This window comes from Pteropus vampyrus, unplaced genomic scaffold (assembly GCF_000151845.1).
Source record: "Pteropus vampyrus isolate Shadow unplaced genomic scaffold, Pvam_2.0 Scaffold239, whole genome shotgun sequence".
In the NCBI taxonomy this organism is placed as follows: Eukaryota; Metazoa; Chordata; class Mammalia; order Chiroptera; family Pteropodidae; genus Pteropus; species Pteropus vampyrus.
Window position 1 is genome coordinate 1,054,723 of NW_011889020.1, and position 18,240 is coordinate 1,072,962.

At 59.5% G+C, this 18,240-nt stretch overlaps 1 protein-coding gene and 1 pseudogene across 7 annotated transcripts; one reads left to right on the plus strand and one right to left on the minus strand.

Moving 5' to 3' along the window:
* Positions 1-1,026: 1,026 nt before the first annotated feature.
* TPD52L2 (tumor protein D52 like 2) lies at positions 1,027-17,119 on the plus strand. 7 transcript variants are annotated; one of them, XM_023519856.1, is made up of 9 exons: positions 1,119-1,413; positions 3,369-3,514; positions 5,232-5,380; positions 6,266-6,325; positions 10,096-10,197; positions 13,186-13,212; positions 14,129-14,170; positions 15,071-15,119; positions 15,667-17,119. In XM_023519856.1, exons 1-9 carry the CDS (start codon positions 1,395-1,397, stop codon positions 15,760-15,762), a joined length of 690 nt encoding a protein of 229 aa, XP_023375624.1. In that variant the 5' UTR covers positions 1,119-1,394; the 3' UTR covers positions 15,763-17,119. The 7 variants fall into 7 exon arrangements, 5 of the variants coding, with proteins under 5 accessions (XP_023375625.1, XP_023375623.1, XP_023375624.1 ...); XM_023519857.1 differs by lacking the exon at positions 6,266-6,325 and having other exon boundaries at positions 1,075-1,413; XR_002776017.1 differs by lacking the exon at positions 6,266-6,325 and having other exon boundaries at positions 1,027-1,413; positions 10,993-14,170; positions 15,667-15,755.
* LOC111728950 lies at positions 6,496-6,611 on the minus strand (annotated as a pseudogene).
* Positions 17,120-18,240: the final 1,121 nt, after the last annotated feature.

Consider the following 18,240-nt stretch of genomic DNA (forward strand, 5'->3'; position numbering starts at 1 on the left):
GGCCGCCTCCTTACCATCTGCCCTGAACTGCACGAAGCAGGGACTACTGGCTGTCCCTAGTCTCTGGGGACGGGAGCTGGCTTGGGTGAGTTGAGCAAGAAACTGGAAAAACTGAAAAAGACAAGTGGGGCAGACAGAATTGACAGCACCAGAGCTGAATACGGCCATGATGCACTTGGGCAAATGCAAGCAGAGGTAGGTACCTAAGGTGACCTAAAGTACCAGGAGGATGTCTGTGACGAGGTGAGCTTTGAGCTGAGGCAGGAAGAGGAGTTAGGTGAAGGAAGGGGCTTCCGTGCCTAGCGATCAGAGTGGCTTGGCTGGAAATGTGGAGTACAGTTCCGGAAGGGTTAGATCCTAAAGGGTTTGAATATCATGTAAGGATTTGCTTCCAGGGGCGATTGGGAAACAAGGGAAGTTGTGGGACTTGTCTTGGCGGGACAGGTTGCCAAACGGTTACGAACCTCCCCTTTAAGAAGTTAGGCAAACCCTTGTTCACAGTCAGCTGGAAGCCCCTCAACTAGCTGTCACCTTAGCCAAGTTACTCTAACCTCAGTTTCCTCATCTGTAAAGTGGGAAAAGCTCCACCTGGTTCCCCGGGTGGCTGTGAAAAGAAAGTGAGACGACACCGGGTACACGCCGGGCCGGGCCGGAGGACGCATGAGGGCTTCCCGGCAGGCCGCCTGCGCGGGGACCGAGACGCCTTCAGCCATGTGGGGGCAGCGGCGCCTGCAGGGCAAGAGGACGGATCGCGATCACGCTTTTTTCTGCGCGTCCCCATACAAAAAAAAAAAAAAAAATCCCTGTAAACAGACTTAAGAAAAAAAAAGACACTAAGAAGTGCTAACCCCCAAATCATGGGGTCCGGCCTCGAAGGAATCGCAAGCGTTCCGAGTCTGCCCAGCCAAAGGTGCGCGCGCCCAGTGGCTCGCAGGGAGCGGCAAACACCCGCGACACCCCCAGGAGGCCCGGTGCCGTGTTTCCCTGGCGCCATGTTGGGCAGTCCTCCCAGTTCCCACCCGCCCCGGGTTCCTTCGGACTGTTCTACCTGTGCGTCTCGCTGGTGGAGCCGACCTGGGCGGGATTCATTCGCAAGGCGGCCTCCTTTTCCTGCTTCGTCCGCAGCCGTGGCCAATCAAGTTGGACCGGAGGAACGGGGACTGGGCCAAACAACGCCCTGATTGGACAGGGCTCGTGGGGGCGGGACGAAGGCGGAGCCCGCGTCGAAGCGGAAGTTGGCCGTCGCCTCGCTGATTACGTAATGCCGCGGCGGCTGAGGTTGTTCCGCTGGCTGCTGAGTGCGCGGCGAGCGACTCCCAGTGCAACCGTCCCTGCTCCTGCCGCGCCCGCCATCCCGGCCCCGACCCCGGCTGCAGCCCGGCCGCCGCCTGAACATGGACTCTGCTGGCCAAGGTACCCGCGGGCCCGGCGCCACCGCGCTCCTCCCCTCCCCGGGTCGCGTCTCGGACCCTCCGCCCGCCCCGCGGCCCCCGTCGGGCTCCCAGGCGCCGACCACGGTGCTCCCCGTGGTCCTGGCGTGCGTCTTCCGCTGCCAGCTTGGATCGCTTCCTAGCCTCCCCTGGGACCCTCCCCTCGTTCCCGGAGTCTTGCGTTTCGTCGCTCTAGGCAGCTCTCGTTCTGCTCCCGCCCGGCGCTCGCGGGTTCGGCCGCCCTCCGTTCCTGCGCAGCGCCCTTGGAGACACTCCATCTGAACCTGGGCCGAAGTGTTGTGCGCGGCTGCCGGGGAGGGCAGGGGAGGCGGAACCGTCCTCGCGTTCAGCGCTGCGCCCCTTGGGTGGCAACGGTGCTCGGAGCCCAGCCTACTTAGGGGTTGTCTCAGAGGAGAAGGGTGCATTGAGTCAGGGGCACGCCCAGCACACCTGGCTTTTTTCCAGAACAGACACCCAGACCAGTTTGAGATGGCCGCTGGGGATGTGGAGCAAGCCCAGGAGATTAAAATCTTGAGAAGGTGATACAAGTCGGTCTTCCATTCCAAGGCTCTAGAGAGGAGGTGCTGAATTCCTACGTGGATGTAACTCCGCTGAATAATTTCAGAATGGGTTTCTACTATTTGATCTTATCAATGTACCGATTAAACTCAGGATTCTTGGGTTCTGATGACATTCTGTAGGTGTTCCTACTTATTAATATTTGCTTACGAAATAGTTGAACATCAAAAGCTGGGGGCTTTGACGCATTCAGGACGCTTTTCACTGAGTTAAGCTTAACAGGCATTGGGTTCTGATCAGGAGGATGACAAAACATTGACTGTGCACTTACTGTGGGCCAGACACCGTACTAAGCCTGTTTCTCAAATGGTCTTTTTCCATTTTCAGAATAACCCTTTGAAATCGGTCCTTAGTCCTTGTGCTGCCCCCATTTTGCAGATGATTATACAGGGTGCACGCGAAGGGGATTAGGCACAGCCGGCTCAGTGGAGCGTCTTTGTTTTCAAGTGTTTTCAAAGTCTATATTTAGCAGACTGCAGTAGACAGACATCCCTGCGGTTAAAGAGAGTTTTTCTTCTTTCTAACCTTTGTGCCTTTTAATTGGCTTCTGAGTGCACCAGACACCATACAAAGGTTTTCTTTGCAGAGTTTGCTGATCAAAGAGAAGATGACGTTTTCAATGCTGATTGTAAAAAAGTGCTAAATGACAGCCATGTGTTTGGAGTTGGAAAGAACCGAAATAGACCCATTTTTCCTCGTGTTGTAGCTTGTAAATTTTTCGTGCAGACGTGAGATGCATTTAATGAGCAGGAAGAATGGTGACTGCATTCTTCCCGATCTGGCCGTGGCAGAGGCGTGTGGAGGCGGTGCTCCCTGGGCACCTCCTCGGGAGCTGTGGGTCCTTGTCGTGGGGTGAGGGTCGAGGGTGGGCTGAAGGAGATTTTTGTTTTGCTGACTCCCTGCGGGTCTGGATGCCTCACACATGCTCCGTGTGTGATTGTGGTGTGCGCCCTGGCAGGTCAGTTGATTGGAAAGTTAAGCTTGCTGTGTTTTCAGCCACGTCATGTTCTTTTGCTCTAAAAGTGGCAGATCTACTAGATCGGCTACTTCGTGGCGAAGATTCGCCATCTCCGAAGGTCGTGTTCTCACAGGGACCCAGAGCTGGAGTCTGGCTGCCTTGCATCAGTGCCCCGAAGCAGCGTTGTGGGTGGCTCACGGTGTAGCTGCTCTTAGTCTAGTGGCCTCACCCATCTTCACAGAACCTTCCAGAGAAGAGGCATTGCCAGCTCCACGTCTGCCTCCCTGTCCTGTCCCTGCAACCTGTCCTTCCTCTGCTTTCTCCCTTGGCAGAGACCTCTGCCCTGTCACCTCTCTGTAACTTCTCGTGGACACTGTCTGGCCTCGTTCTGTCTCCGGCAGATATCAGCCTGGGCTCTCCTAACAGAGGTCTGCTGTCCGACTCCATGACAGATGTCCCCGTTGACGCCGCAGCGGCTGCCCCAGCTCCTGCTGTCGAGGGTCTGACCGAGGCCGAGGAGGAGGAGCTCAGGGCTGAGCTCGCAAAGGTACCGTGTCTTGGCTGGCTGGGCCGGGGCGACCTGATGGAGGTGCTTGCAGGCTGATGAGGGCCAAAGTGCTGGCTGCACTCCCCCGAGGTGGCCCTGGGAGGCCGACCCTGCACGTGTGGGCTCCTCGCCTCGCCGGTGCCCCGTGCACAGAGTGTCGCACAGGGACTGCAGCTCTGAGCCATGCTCCACCGGGCGAGTCTCTCTGTTGGGATTGACGAGAGTTTTCAAAACCCCACTGCTCCTCTCTGCCTGACTTCAGTCCCTTTTTCAAGAAGACTTTCTTTGTAAACAGTGTCTCGCATGATGTTTTTTAAGCGAGAGTCCCTTAAGAGGAAGTTGGAGTTAAGAACAAAAGCCTCCAAGTACCCTTTTTATTCAGGCCGACTGCAGAGAGTTCTTCTGGGCCGTGTGATGCAGTCAGTAGTGAGTCACTTGAGATTCCAGAACCTGGAGGAATGAACTTGTTAGTGTCCAGTCAGGCAGAGGCTGAAGCAGTGTCCCCAGAGACAAGGGTGTCCTGATATGTCCTGGGTCTAGTCGTGGGTCTGAATGAAGCTAGTCGTGCGGACGAACCGCAGCCCGGGGCCGAGTTCAGGCTGCGGGGCAAGCACGCCGCTGTTTCTGAATCGAGTGAAGGTTAAGGGAGAAGCAGCGAGGAGGCCGAGGACACTTGAGCTTCGCATTTTATTTCGAATGTGTTGGCTTAGGGACGAAAACCACAAGGTTTTTTTCAGAGTCAAATTGCAAAGTGAAGATGCTCTTGTGTCATTTAAAATTTTCAACTTGCACGTAACCATAGACAACTAGATTACATGCCCTGAGCCTCGTTAGTCATTGCACCATAAATGGAACATTCTAGTTACTGGACGTAACTGCCCGAGTGACTGGTACTACTTTGGCCTTAGACCATACTGTTTTTAAGTTATTTCTTGTTTCCCTTGTTTTCTAAAGCAGCATCTAGTTACATATAGGGCTGTCACCCACTTTTTAGTGCTTTACTTTACAAGAGCACTTTTTGAAGAAAAGAACTTTTTTTTTGACTAGCTGTTCACACAGAAGCTGGAAACACTGAGAAAGCTAAAGCGGCGAGGCTCTAACAGGTGCTCCTTCTGGAAGGTTCCGTCCTTCTTTTTTTTTTTTTTTTTTTAAGACTTGAGGAGGTTCAGGGCTTTATCGTCAGGATTCTTTCCATTACTCAACTCGAACTACGTAAACACAAAAGCGAATTTACTTTTGGGTTGCGTAACTGGCTTTGCCATGGCCTGGGGCTGACCCCAGGCACGCACACGTCCTAAGGGCTGTTTCTCTGTCACCTGGGTCTCTGGCCCTGTCTTTTAGTTCTGCTCCCTCTCGCCGCGTAAGGGCTTCCTCCACAGTACCCGGGGGGCCTGGCTGCCAGTAGTTGAAGCGTATGTCCTCCAAGCCCCGACCCAGAGCTCGTCTTCTCCACCACCTGGGCCTAGGCCCGAGACGAGCTCTGATGGGCCTTGCTTAGTCACCCACGGGCAGGCACGGTGGTTGGCGGCCCTGCCAGATGCACTTGGCTTGGGGGCAAGACAGTTCTCCAGAAGAGGTCGCGTGCTGGCGACGAGCTGCGTTTCTGTAAGCAGGAAGATCTTTCTTAACTCCGAGCAAGCTCCCCGCAGTGCGTGTGAGGAGGCGAGTCGCTTCCTGAGTCGTGCTAGCTACTCACGTCAGCCGCGTGCTTTTGCAGGTAGAAGAGGAAATTGTCACTCTGCGTCAGGTCCTGGCCGCCAAGGAGAGGCACTGCGGAGAGCTGAAGAGGAAGCTGGGCCTCTCCGCCTTGGAGGGCCTGAAGCAGAACCTGTCCAGGAGCTGGCACGACGTGCAGGTCTCTAACGCGTAGGTGCCGCTCCGCACGCGGGAGACAGTGCTCGCAGGGTGGCGCCCTGCCCTGCCCACGGGATGTGAGGGTCTTGGGGACAGGTGCCTCGCAGGAGCAGGGGGCCAGGGGCCCAGAGCCCCTGACCCAGCAGCCACACTTGGGTCTGTTGAGAAAGCGTAGCGTCCGTGTTTTCGAGGCCGACGGACACGCCGGCCCGGGTCCAGGTGGTAGTCTACGGGACACGTTTCAGAGTCCACATTTGAGAGAATACTAGGCGAGTCCTTACGAGACTGACTTGCCTGTGGTCCCCATAGCTCAGTGTCTGCTGAAGTGGACGTGAGTCCTTTTCAGAATGTGACGCGGTCACAGCCCCAGGACCTCTGAAGCAGATGTGACTCAGCTCTCTGGACTTGAGATGCGCAGCTGCGTGGCTCCTCTGAAATGTATCTTCCCGGGCAGGGCCTGGGAGTGTCTCCACTGTCTAAGAGGCCGTGCCCTGCAGAGCGACAGGTGGACTCTGTGTCTCAAGTCCCACCTATGCAAAGCCACTTTATCTAGGAAGTCGTAGGTTTTGAATTCCAAAGGGTGACTGTCAGAAGCATTCGGGGGCCACGGGCTGTGCCCTTCTTGCTCCTCATAGCACGGCTGTTCCCCGGGAGCCATCTTTCATCGAAAGACCTGTGCACCCCCTTGGCCTGATGGGAAAAGAACTGGTTCTGACGCCTCGCGGCCTCTCCTGGGCCTGCACAGCGGGCATCACGTCGAGCAGCGGGCGCTCAGGCAGGCTGGAGGCGCAGGGTTCCTGCCAGCCAGGCCTCGTTTCCCCTGACTTTTACCTGCAGTTCGAAACCTGAGCCGAAATAGTGTTGCTAAGTAATTCACTGCGGACTTTCTGTTTCTAGCTATGTGAAAACTTCTGAGAAACTTGGAGAGTGGAATGAGAAAATGACCCAGTCGGACTTGTGAGTGCCTTTGCCATCAGCACCTCCCTCCCCCTTTCCTCCTGACACGCTCCTAGGGCCAGGCAGGCTGCACGCGCTTGGCACAAACCTAGTTGTGGTGTTTCTGGCTCTTTTATTTATTTATTTATTTTTTAAGTTAACTTTTTATTATTATACGTTATTATCATTTATGCTTACAACACCTGGTCTTCCTAGGTGGTCTCCCATCCAAGTACTAACCAGGCCCGACCCTGCTTAGCTTCCGAGATCAGACGTTGGGCGTGTTCAGGGTGGCATGACCGCAGACTATGGACCGTGGCTCCACTGGGGAGCGAACCCGGGACCTTCTGCGTATAAAGCAGACGTGCTCACTGCTATGCTATGGAATCACGTCCTGGCTGTTTTATTTTTAATACCGTTTTTTTCCTCTCCAACACAAATGAAACTGTTCCCGAAACCCTTGTGGAGCAAGGGTTCGTTCAGGTGGAGGACCGCACTGAAAAGTTCCGTGCCTGGTGCGTGTCCCTTCAGTAAGAGGCCTGAGCGGGGCCCGGACAGCACCTTGCGCTCGTAGATCCTCTCGGCTTCCACAGTGGGTGGAGCAGGGCCATCTCGACTGATGCTGATGGTCCCCACTCTGTGCCCTGCAGACTGCGCTCCAGCTGCTGGGTTCTCCGGAGCCTTGCCAGGGCTCAGGGCGGATTTCGGGTGGGGGAGCAGTGTGGGCGCACCACTGGGATCTCAAGGGACACCGTGCTGTCGGCCACCCGGATGCTCACCAAATTCAGAACGCCCACGGCTAGCCTTGTGTCTGCCGGCGCAGTGGTGCCAGGCGATTCTGGTCGTTTTGTTTGAGGTCCTTAAACAAGAGAACACGACATTGTTTGCTCCGACCCAGTTGTAACTGCTTTGACTGGGGCGGGGCCGTATTTAAAAGCAGTCTCTCTCGGATCATCCATCTGTCGTGCAGAGGAAGGGCCGTCGTGGCGTCCAGAGCACACAGTCAGAGTCCTTGTGTGTGGGGCTGAGAGGGAGTGGCTCATGCCAAGTGAGTTTCAGCTGAGCCTGTGACCCCGGGTTGGCTGGCTGTGCCATGGAGCTGGGTGTCACCAGTGGCCTCTGGCGGGCTGTGTGTTCTGCCGTCTGTGAAGTTGGAGACGCCAGCCCGTCGTGGCCGTGGGTGTCCTCGGAGCACGGGGCGCTGCATCTGGGGCTGTGTCCGGCGATGTGGTTGAGTCGGCGCAGTGGTGGCTGGTCACTGGTACACTTGGGGCACCAGGAAGCTCACCGTGGGAACTTCATCTGACAACAGCCTCAGGAGACGTCAGTGCCGTTGGGTGAGACCGAAGACACAGCGCTGCGGGTGCTCGTCCAGGTCACTGCAGTCTGACTGGGGGAAACCTGTGGCTCTGGGCGTGGAAGCGCGAGGCCTGCGACATGGCCGTTCCTCCCCCGAGGTCTCACCGTGCGGGATGAGCGCTGGAGACATAGCTGCTCGGTGCTGTCTGGGCGGAGCCCGGGGGCCTGGCTGCTGCCTCCTGAGCTGGGGCCGGGGCCTGCTGGCGCCCGTCTCCCTCAGCGCATCTCCCAGTGGCGCCCAGGGCTGCAGGGAGAACCCGGCCGGAAGGGAAGTGAGAGGGGCCGCGCCGGTGCTTCCGTCGGCAGCCGTGCCGGGCGAGCGCGGGGCTACGGCTTCCAGTCCACTGCTCTCGGCTGCCTGCTGCTCGTCGTGCACACGGCTGTGCTCAGGGCGACCGTGTCCTGTTGGTGCAGTGGTTGTCTTGCCAGGTGACAGTGGGTGTCAGATGACTTCCACAGTCACTCGTTGACTCTGTAGACACTATACCGAGTTCTTCGGTTGCAGGCGACAGAGAACACAGCCTAAGAGGCGTGGGGGCGGGGGGGCCTGCTCCAGGTCTGCCCAGCCAGGCTTTCCGCCGTTCGCCGAGCACCTTCTACTCGCCCCGTGGTCACTTTGTTCTCAGGCCAGCTCCTTCTTGGTGGTGCAGGGGGGTGCCCAGCGTTGCAGCCCAGCAGCAAGGTGGCCCAGCGTGGGTCTCATTGGACTGGCTGTGGTTGGGAGCGGTGCCCTGTGGCGGGCCTGCCCCTAGGGGAAGGATGCGGAAGGCGTGATTGGCAGGTGCCCACGCTGACCAGCAGCCCGCGCGCTGGTGGAGGGAGGGAGCTGCTGTGGGTCGGGCCTCCACCCGTGGTGCCGAGTGTCCTGGGTACAGACGCTGGCCCTGTCCCCCGCCCTGTCACCCAGAGCTTGGGCCCCGATTGCCTCTGCCTCAGATTGGAGGTTCTCGTTTCTACGTACTGCAGTGCTGCCCTTGGGGTCACCCTCAGAATGGCCCTCCTGGTCCCCGGGGACTGGCTCAGGCCCACACCCACTCCGACTTGTGTTTCCCAGACTGGGCTCGGTGGGGCTCTTCCTAAACCCTCTGCTTCAGAACGTCCCACCCTGCGGACTGCAGAGAGTTAACGGGACCCTGCGGCTTCGCTCTCTGGGGGACACCGAGCTCGCAGACTTGTTCTCGACTTTCAGAGTGGGACATTGCACGTCACTTGCTACCGTGCGCCTGGTGTTCCCTCATTACCGTTCATGGCTCCAGGTGGGCAGAAGTCTGTTTCTTTTAGCTCTTACCTGCCATGCTGAAATAAAGGCAGTTCATCAAGTTAGGCCTTGGGCTGGGGGTGCCTCTAGCAGGCACTGCAAGTTGGGGACCCAGAGGAGGTTCTAGAGCCTTTCCTCAGTAGGCTGTGTTGTGGGGAATGTGCCATCGCACCTGTCACAGGTCCCTCTTTACCTCTATTGCCACAGTCTTGTTAGATCCTGAGACAGTTCGTGCCGTGGGTGGCAGCTCCAGGCGAGGACGCTGTCACGGCAGAGGGCCGCGGATGCAGCAGCGCTGAGCCAGCGCGGGCAGCCGGAGCGGTTGGGGCCGATTTGGGCAGGTGCTCACGGGAGGCCCCCTGCTCGCGGCAGTAGCAGGCTCGTGGGGGAGAGGGGCCCAGAAGACCCAGTGCCGGTGCTATCCAGGTGACGCCAGCGGGGCCAGAAGAGCAGGCTGGCATCTTGGGAGTCCTGCCGTCTCGAGCCATCATTTTTTGGGGGTCCCATGTTGGCCAGAATGGGGCTTTGGGCTCAAGCCGCTGTGTCTTTTTGTGGCAGCAGCTGGGTGAGGGCTAGTTGCTGCAGGTGCCAGCTCTCACGGTGGCCCCAGGTGTCCTTGCTGTCCCTGTGGCCAGGGCACCCTGCCTGTCCCACGGAGCTTTGTCCGGTGTGATGCATGTGTGGGTGGGTGGCCGGCCGGGGCAGAGGACATGCAGCAGGTGGTCCTCGCGGTGAGCCAAGACGCCGTAGAACTGAGAGGGGCGGTGCGAGGTGCAGGTCCTCGGGGACGTTGTGAGACAGTGTGGGACAGCTGGGGCTGCAGGCCCTACGTCCGAGAGGCATCCCTGAGGGTGCTGGTGTGCTGCGGATCCCCGAAGGCTCTAGCACACGAAGAGGGCGCAGGGGAGCTTCCTGGGGCCCCAGCCCCGCCTTGGCTGTTCTCTGCCCCGAGGTCGGAGTCGCTGAGGGACACAGTGAGGCCAGAAAACAGTGTCCTTGCAGGGTCGGGAGGCCACAGCCTGACAGCACTGCCTCTGTCCCCCTGGGGCCCCGCAGCTGGGACACAGACCCCTCCCTGGCGGCCAGGTGGGCGCCCTGGGCGCTGTGTTCTGGGATTGTGGGCGGTGTCCGGCCCTGCCGCGTGGTTGGTCCGACTGGTGTTTCTTCTCCCCAGCTACAAGAAGACTCAGGAGACGCTCTCCCAGGCGGGCCAGAAGACGTCCGCAGCCCTGTCCACTGTGGGCTCTGCCATCAGCAGGAAGCTCGGAGACGTGAGGTGACGCCCCTCCCCAGCCCCTCTGCCTGGAGGCCTGGCCCAGGGGGGCGAGGGTTTCGGGCTTCTGTGGGATTCTGTGGGGAGCCTGCTGGAGCCTCAGGGCTCAGGTGCACACGCCTCGGGGGCCCTCGGCACCCACAGGCTGGGCCATGCCAGCCCCGGACCAGTTGGCTCACGGAAGCTTGTTTGTGGTGTGTGTCTGTGCCTCTTGGCTCCCTCTTCTCCATTTCTGTCTTTCTCCGGAGGGACAGTCACCAGGGCTTTGGGGTAATTTTTGATGCTTGGTGTCGGTGAAGGCAGATGCTTCTCGCTGAAGTTCCGTGGAGAGAAAATTACTCTGGCTTAGAAGGGGGCTTTTGGGGGGGCCGACAGCCAGGACCCATCCAGGACGGGCTTCTGTGCCTCTTGGGAGTGTGCATGGCCTGGATCTCGTGGTTGCACGCGTGCTGGGGCCGCTAACGAGTGTCATCTCCCAGAGGCCGACGAGACCCTCCTGGCCACCAAAGGTGCCTCTAGAGCAGGGCCTGGGGGCCAGGGAATGCGGAGTGGCTTGGCACTTGGTGGACGCCAGCCTGAGAGCCATACCGTCTCACAGCTGGGAGCCAGAGGCCAGGCTGTGCATCCTGGCTCAGCCACCTCCTGGCTGTGTCCTTGGCCAGGCTTCCCTCTTGGGAGTTCTTAGGATAAGACGCGCGTCATTGAGCAACAGTCCGCGTGGAGCGTCGGTTGTCACCACCGCCAGCACCCTGACCCTTGATCGCACTCAGAGTCAGTCCTCTCACTTTTTAATTTCAGGGACTGCCTTCCTGTCACCCCCGCCCCGTCCCGTAGGAACCACACGGTGGTGCTGCGTGTGGGCTTGGTGTGCTGCGCGTGGCACTGGGATCCACCCCGCTCTCATCCCTCCCTGCCTGCTCGGGTTAGGCATCGGTCTACAATACAGGCCCGGCGGTGCCTGGTGGGGACTCTGCCCTGGCCAACCGTTTAGCCAGAGGTGAAGACAGATGCTAACACCCCGGGCGACCCACCCAGCTGAGCAGAGGACTGCTCATGCCCAGAGTCCTGCCCGTCCTATATTTTTGGTGGTTCCACATAATTCTCCTCTTCCTCCAACTTTGTTTTGAAAAATGTGAGGCCTTCGGAGGAGCAGAACCGTTGGAGTGCGGTTGGGTTGGGGTGTCTTCCCCACGCCTTCCACGCGTGAGGCCCTGGCCACGGTGGCTGGGGTCCCTGGGGCTCACCCTGTACATGCAGGCCTTTCCCGCCGCGGCTTTGCGCTGACACAGGAGTGTCTGATGGCTCCTCCCACGGGCTGCGCGCTAAGCCGCTGACACTGAACTCCGTGTGTGTTTCTGACGGATCTCATCTGGGAATAGATGGGACATGGTCGCTGCTGCACTCTGGGATGCCAGCTTTGGCCACTTGAGCCATGTTGCCGTGAGGCCGGTGACAGACGGATCACACGCCGCCGGTGGCCCGGCCTCACTCCCAGGGCCTGCTGAGGCAGGTGCGGCGGGCCGGCTCGGGCCCCCGGAGCGAGCAGCATGCCCGGCTTCCCCTGCACTGTTGGCCAGGTGACCGTGTGGAGGAGGCAGCAGCCATCGGCTGCGCCGGGACGTCTGCCACCAGGAGCGGGCGCTCCGAGCGTCTGCACGCGTTTTCGGTATTCTCACTCGAGCGTGTTCAGGGCACCCTGGGCGGAAGTCAGCGGAGAGAGCGGAGCCCACAGTGCTGATGGAGACGGCTGCGGGCCAGCCCGTGCCGGCCACCTTGATGGGGCAGCGCCGCACAGTCCGCCTCTTGGGGACAGTGATAGTTCGTTTCTCTGCTCAGAGACCTGGGACTTGGCAGCTGACCCGGCGTGTGTGACTGCAGGTCACGGAGCGTGTGGGCCGTGGCCAGCAACGAGCAGCTTTCCTGTCACCATGACACTGGGAGGGCTCCGTCCCATGCCCAGCCTCGCTATGCCTGTTGCGTGTGGAACTCGGGGACCAGCGGGGGGAGGGACCAGGTGGCACTCAGTGCCTGGAGGGATTGTCCTGTTTGCTGGTCTTGCCCTGGGGGGTTCGTGTTCCGCTGGTTTTGTTCTGTGTTTCCAGTGGTGCCCTGAACTCTCGACGGCCCGGTGGTCTCAGCACGTGGTCTCCGGCGGTTTCTGAGGCCAAGGTCATTACTTCCCCGCTTTGGAGTTCGAGGTGGCGAGTCCACCACTTCTTGGGAACGAAAGTCGGGGTCAGGGAGGTTGTGCCGTGCGTTTCAGACTGTGCGATCCTGGTGGGCCTCTGCGTCGAGGCGTTCGGGGCCCGGAGCAGCTGTCCAGGAGCAGCCCAGCCTGGCCTGAGGAGCGTTTCGCATGCCCTGGGATGTGCGGTGGTGGGGGGTGGGAGAGGAGATTGGATTGGGGTCAGAGGTCAGGTCTCCGTCCAGCTGGGGGACCTTTGACAAGCACCCTCACAGTCCTCTCACTGAGAGAGGAGCAGGTCCTGCTGCCCACCTGAGTGGCATAGGCAAACCAGGCCATGTGACTGTGTGTGTTGCTTCTGAAGTGGCCTCTCCCCAGGTGGAAGGCCTGGCTGGGTAGTGGAGGAGGCGGCCATGTCCCTGCCCCAGGCCAGCAGCCGCCCTTGGACACAGGAGCAAAGAGCTCAGCCCCGAGGATGTCCCTGGTCCTGTTGTAGTGTGCGTACGTGCAGGACACAGGTCTGGGACGTGCGGTGCGCAGCCAAGCCCGGTGACTCAGGTTCCAGGTGGCCGGCCGCCGTGGCGCGTCTCACGCCTCCGCACCGCCCACCCCCGGGCCTCCTCTCGGGGCTTCTCTCGAGCCACCAGACAGGGCCGTGCACACGTGAGGCCTGGTCCGCGTCCTGCCCTCCCCGGCGGCATGGCACCTGGGAGGTGGCCTCGCGGGGCTCGAGTAGAGGGCGGGGTGGGCACTGCCTCTCTCCTCACGCTGTGTGTTTCTTTTTCCCTCCTGCGGCCGCCTCTCAGGGCTCGTCCGTTCTCACACTCCCTTAGGTAAGACGCGCCGGGCTCAGCCGCGGACGGCTCGGCCTGGTCCGGGGCCATCTGCCGGCCCGTAGGAGGCTGTGCTAGATGAAGGTGGCAGGAGGGGCTGCGGGACCGCCGACTGACCCCTTCCCGTGTTGGGGGCACACTCCCACGTTTCCGGTCGTGGGCCCCCTGGGCTGGCACCGGCGGTGTGATGCTGCAGCCTCCTCCCCTGGCCTCCCCAGCAGCGGTGTGTCGACAGCTGGCATGTGCCATCTCAGCCCCCCAGTTTTTTCCCAAAAAGAGATGTGCACCTGGTGGGGGGGGCTTGTTGTCGTGTTCTCTGCTGCCGCCCTGGGAACAGCGGCTCCTGCTGCTACCTCCCGTGAGCAGTCCTGTCCCTTCAAGTGACATTTGTCTCATCTATGATGCGAGAGCTCTTTCTGCAGCAGACGGCAGCTCCGAGGCCCAGTTAGACACCCTCCTGGCCCTGTGTCTCTCCAGGCGCTACCAGCACCCCAGTGTCACACGCTCTTCTAGCTTGGAGGTCTGGAACCAAATTCAGAACAAACTGCGATTTTAAACATTTTTACTTACTTGACCTGGTTGGTTTCTTTTTTTTTTTTTTTTTTTTTGTTTTTGTTGTTGCCAAAAAGGCATTTAGCTTTCTGTGGAGTCAAGTAGGGCTCTCTGACAGCTCTCTGTCCCAGAAGCTTTCCCAAAACCCCAGACCCTGGTCTCCCTGAGCAGTATCACACCTCTGGGTGACTTTGGAGTGGGAGGGAGGGGGCTTGGGTCAAGGGTCCCCCTGATGAGGGGCCACACGAGGCTGCTTCGTGCTGGGAGTGCGGTCCCGCAGCCCCCAGCAGTCGGGCACGGGGCATGCCGGGCGGGCCCTCGCCTTAACTCGCTTCCCTCTCTGCTTTACCACGCTCCCCAGCAGCAGCTACTCCATCCGCCACTCGATAAGTATGCCAGCCATGAGGTAATGTACGTGGCGCTCCCAGAGCTGGGGCACCGGGGGGAGCGGGCGGCTTCCCGTCAGAGAGGCATCGGGAAGGACCGTTCCAGGCTGACGAGCTAGCGGGGCGAGCCCAACTTGGGCTCCACATGGAGTGTGCCGGAGTTCCCGCAGGGCGGGGCCAGGGAGGCGCAGGGGCTCACGGCATACCCGTAGCCAGAGTCTGGAGACTGTGTGTCTGCTCCTGCAGGAGGGGGCCCTGGTCTCCCGAGAACGCCCACAGCATGGTCTGCTTCCTCGTGAAGCCCCCACCTGTCTTTCCCACTCTCAGCTCCTGGCCCTGTCGTAGCTGCCACACCCCCGAGCATGCTGGGAATCTTCGCCAGGCTACCTCTAGAGGCCTCGGGGCAGTTGGCCAGTGGCAGGACCTGGCTGTGTAAGGGGTTGGGTGGCAGCGGGCTAGCCTGCTTTCTCCTCTGCCTCCTTGTCGCTCCCTTGTTCCAGGAGTGTCCCTGGTTCTCCTTTGCTCTGTTCTAAATGAGATCTGTGTGAAGGACACATGGGACTTTTCCTAGCCCATGTTGGGGTGACAGAAATGTGCCCACACCCACCTGCGTGGGTCAGAGGTCTGCAGCTCGCCCATGTGAGCTGCGGACCAGCTGGTGACATGCAGGTCTTCTGTCCCTGTGGTTGGCGAGTGTGACTGCCCTCTGTTCTGACCTGGTAAAGCCTCCAGAATGACCTGGGCTGGGCACTGTGTTGGGGCATGCCCCTCCCCTACTTTTGGCTTGCCACGTGCGTGCCGTGACACCTCAGGATGCTCTCGGGCCTTTCTGGAGGATGACCCCGACCCTGGCCCTTCAGCTTCAGGAAGCCAGCCTAATTGCTTATCTCTCACGCCGACATCGTCCTTTCTCTTTAAAGGAATTCTGCAACTTTCAAGTCATTTGAAGACCGAGTTGGGACCATAAAGGTAACTTTACCTGGACCATTCGATTCTCTTGATGGGGCATGACCTAAATATGTTAGGTAAACTTACTTAGTCGTTGTGGATGGACACACAGTTACAGGAACTAACACGGGGCCTTGTACCTGTTACGGCCCCCGCCAGTGATAACACTGCAACATCACAACCAGTTGTGACACCGACGCAAGACACAGAACAGTCCCAGCCCCACGAAGACCCTTCACGGTGCCCTAGCCCTCCCTCCTGCCCTGTGCCCCGGCCAGCTCCAGGCTGTTCCGTTTCCGTCACGCCGCAGTCTCGAGAAAGTCCTATCAGCAGCACCGTGCAGTGTGTAGCCTTTTGAGATTGGCTCTCGTCACTGCATGATTCCCTGGAGATAGGTCCAGCCTGTTGCCCGTGTCAGCGATTTGCTCCATTTCGTTGTTCAGCAGTGTTCACGTCACGTAAACTCCAGAGGAGGATCGAACACTGCGCGTCCCCAGCAGGGGCCTAGGACGCGCCTGGCGTTGGTGCTGTCTCAGGTTTTTCTCTCTCCGTCTTTCTCCTTCTGTAGTCGAAGGTGGTGGGTGACAGAGAGAACGGCAGCGACAGCCCTTGCTCCCCGACCGGCAGTGGCGACAGGCCCCTGCCCGAGCACACGCCATTCTAAGCCCGCAGCAGCGTTGCCCGGCCGCGGACCCCGTGAGCGCCGTCATCGCCACAACCGCCACCGCGAGATGGAGCAGCCAGCCGGGCGCGGGCAGGCGCAGCAGCGGCTTTAGGGTAGCCGTGCCATCCACACGTAGACACGGCTGCTGCGCTCGCGTGACCTGGAGGGCAGTCAGTACACAGATGCTTCACGCTGAAGTCGGCGACACAGCAGCCCGCCGCGCCGTCCTTCCTGGGGTGCTGGAAGCGGACGGGGCGGGGGGCGGGGGCGGAGCCGAGCTCCCTTTGCCGATCTTGTCAGCTCCCCCAGATGTGGAAAGAGCGATGAGTGTGAAATGAGTGGCATTCTCCAAACGTCCCCTTCCCTACGCCACGGGGAGACGCTTCCGTTTTCTGAGACCCTCCGAACGGAGACCGACGAGCAGCGGCTGCCTGTCACACCAACGACCTAGCTTTAACAGCAGCAAATCCTTTATTTTTTAAATGCAGTGGATTTTTCAAAATTTAAAACTAAGCAGAGCAGCTTTAGCCTCATAGTTAGGAAATATTTGTTTGGACTCAAGCTGAAATACAAGCCTTATTATCGCTTCGTGCTTTATTTGTTTATGACGTTTTTATACACGAATGAGGGTTCTTTAGCAGGTTTTGAGCACTCTGTGGGCCCTGCATCTAGCCCGAGGGCAGCGTGCCTGTACCGGTGGTGTGTTTCACTTCACCGACGCCCTCCAGCCCTGTGTAGGAAGCTCCCGCCGGCCAGAGGGCTCCCGGGCTGCTGGGGGTGGGGGACAGGACAAAGAACAGCCAGCACCCCCTGCCGCGCTGCCCTGTCGTGGACCAGGCCGTACCTGGCCGAGCCCACGCGTCACGGTCAGTGGCTCCAGCCTATCTGCTGCGTGCCAGCCAGGGACAAGTGAGAAGTGGAGGGACCCTGCAGGGCAGCTCAGGGCTGGGGTTGGGGTCAGCTGGAGCTCTGCTGTCGCCTTTTCTCAGGGCCCACAAAGGTCTCTCTGCCGTCTTGAAGCTGCCGTAGCCCAGCAGCTTCTCACCCAGGGGCCCATGTGTCGGGTGTGTCCGGACGGGCACCTGTGCCTTACTGCCTCTTAGCGAGCGTGAGCCTGAGCCTGGCCTGCGTGTGCATCTGTGCGCTCCCTGGGGGGCCCTCAGCTCAAAGTGTCCACTTTGGTGGACGGTGGCCTGGGTGTCTATTGGTCCACACTCGTGCCGTGGGGAGAACACTACTCAGTGTCTCTCCAGAGTTAGAATCTCTCAGAAGGCCGGAAGCTGGGCTAGGAGCTAATTTGTTTTAGGGGAAATAATGGGTAATTTGTCAATAAAGCATTCCTTTGGGGAAAAAGCCACTTCAGCGTGTGTGTCTTCATTCAGGAAGGTGATGAAAAGGTGGCATGTAAACCAACAGACAAAATTCCTGTTGTCATGAGCCTACTCCCCAGGGCGAGGCAGGCAGGAAGTAGATGATTTCAAGTTCAAACTCCAAATCCAGTGCTGGGAAGGAAACCACGCTGAGCAGGGATAGAAAGGTGAGCCTGTGGGTTGTCCAGGGAGGGGTGTGGGGGTGAGAGGGACTAGCCAGGTTACAGACTGGGTCGGCTGAGCCACAGGAGTCGGGCACATAGGCCAGGAGTCGCCCATTGAGGGGGTGGCCTGGGACGAGCATCTGGCTTCACATAGAACACAGCTGCAGAGCCAGGAGCCCGCATGCACCCCTCAGCCAGGTGGAGGAAGCTCAGTGAGTGGGGAGTGACAGGAAGAGGGTCCTGCGCCTCCGGCCAGCAGTGTGCCACCTAGGGGCCCATCCCCACGACTCCACTCTGCCACTGGAGCCACATGAAGAAAGCAACGGGCAAATGACGGTCCTGAGAACGAGGCAGGGCAGAACAGAGATGAGCCAAGGTGGCAGGGACCCCTGCCGGGGGTGGAGGGCCTCGCAAGCCAGGCAGGCTGAGGCTCCTGACAGCGGCGTTGAGTGAGACAGCCCCTGCGGCAGGCCTTTGGGCCGGGAGACCAGTTTTAAGGAAGTCCACGTACCTGTTCCCTGCCCCCACTACCCCGGCCTCTGAGGACAACAGCTGCTCATCCTCCTAGTACTTCCGCATGGGAAAGAAAGAATTCTCCCTTCCCTTTCGTACAGTGCCCTGCAACCTACTTTTTTTTCAGCCAGTGGGGTGCCAGCCACCCCCATCCCCAAGGCCCTGCAGGGAGAGCTGGCTGGCTGCTTTGCATGTGCCCATTCTCCATATCTCAGGGGCTCAGCGAGAAACCCCTCTACCGGGAGCATTTGGCCTCCTTTAGGATCAGAGAGCCAGGCTTGCCCTGGTGTCACAGCAGGGAAAGTCAGTGACTTGCCTGTCGGCAGCCGTCCCAGCCCCAATCTAACAGCAGTGAGCTGGGACAAGGGATGGAAAGCACCACGGCCGCTGGCAGCGGACATTCACCCTCACTGAGGTTGGAAATGGGTTTC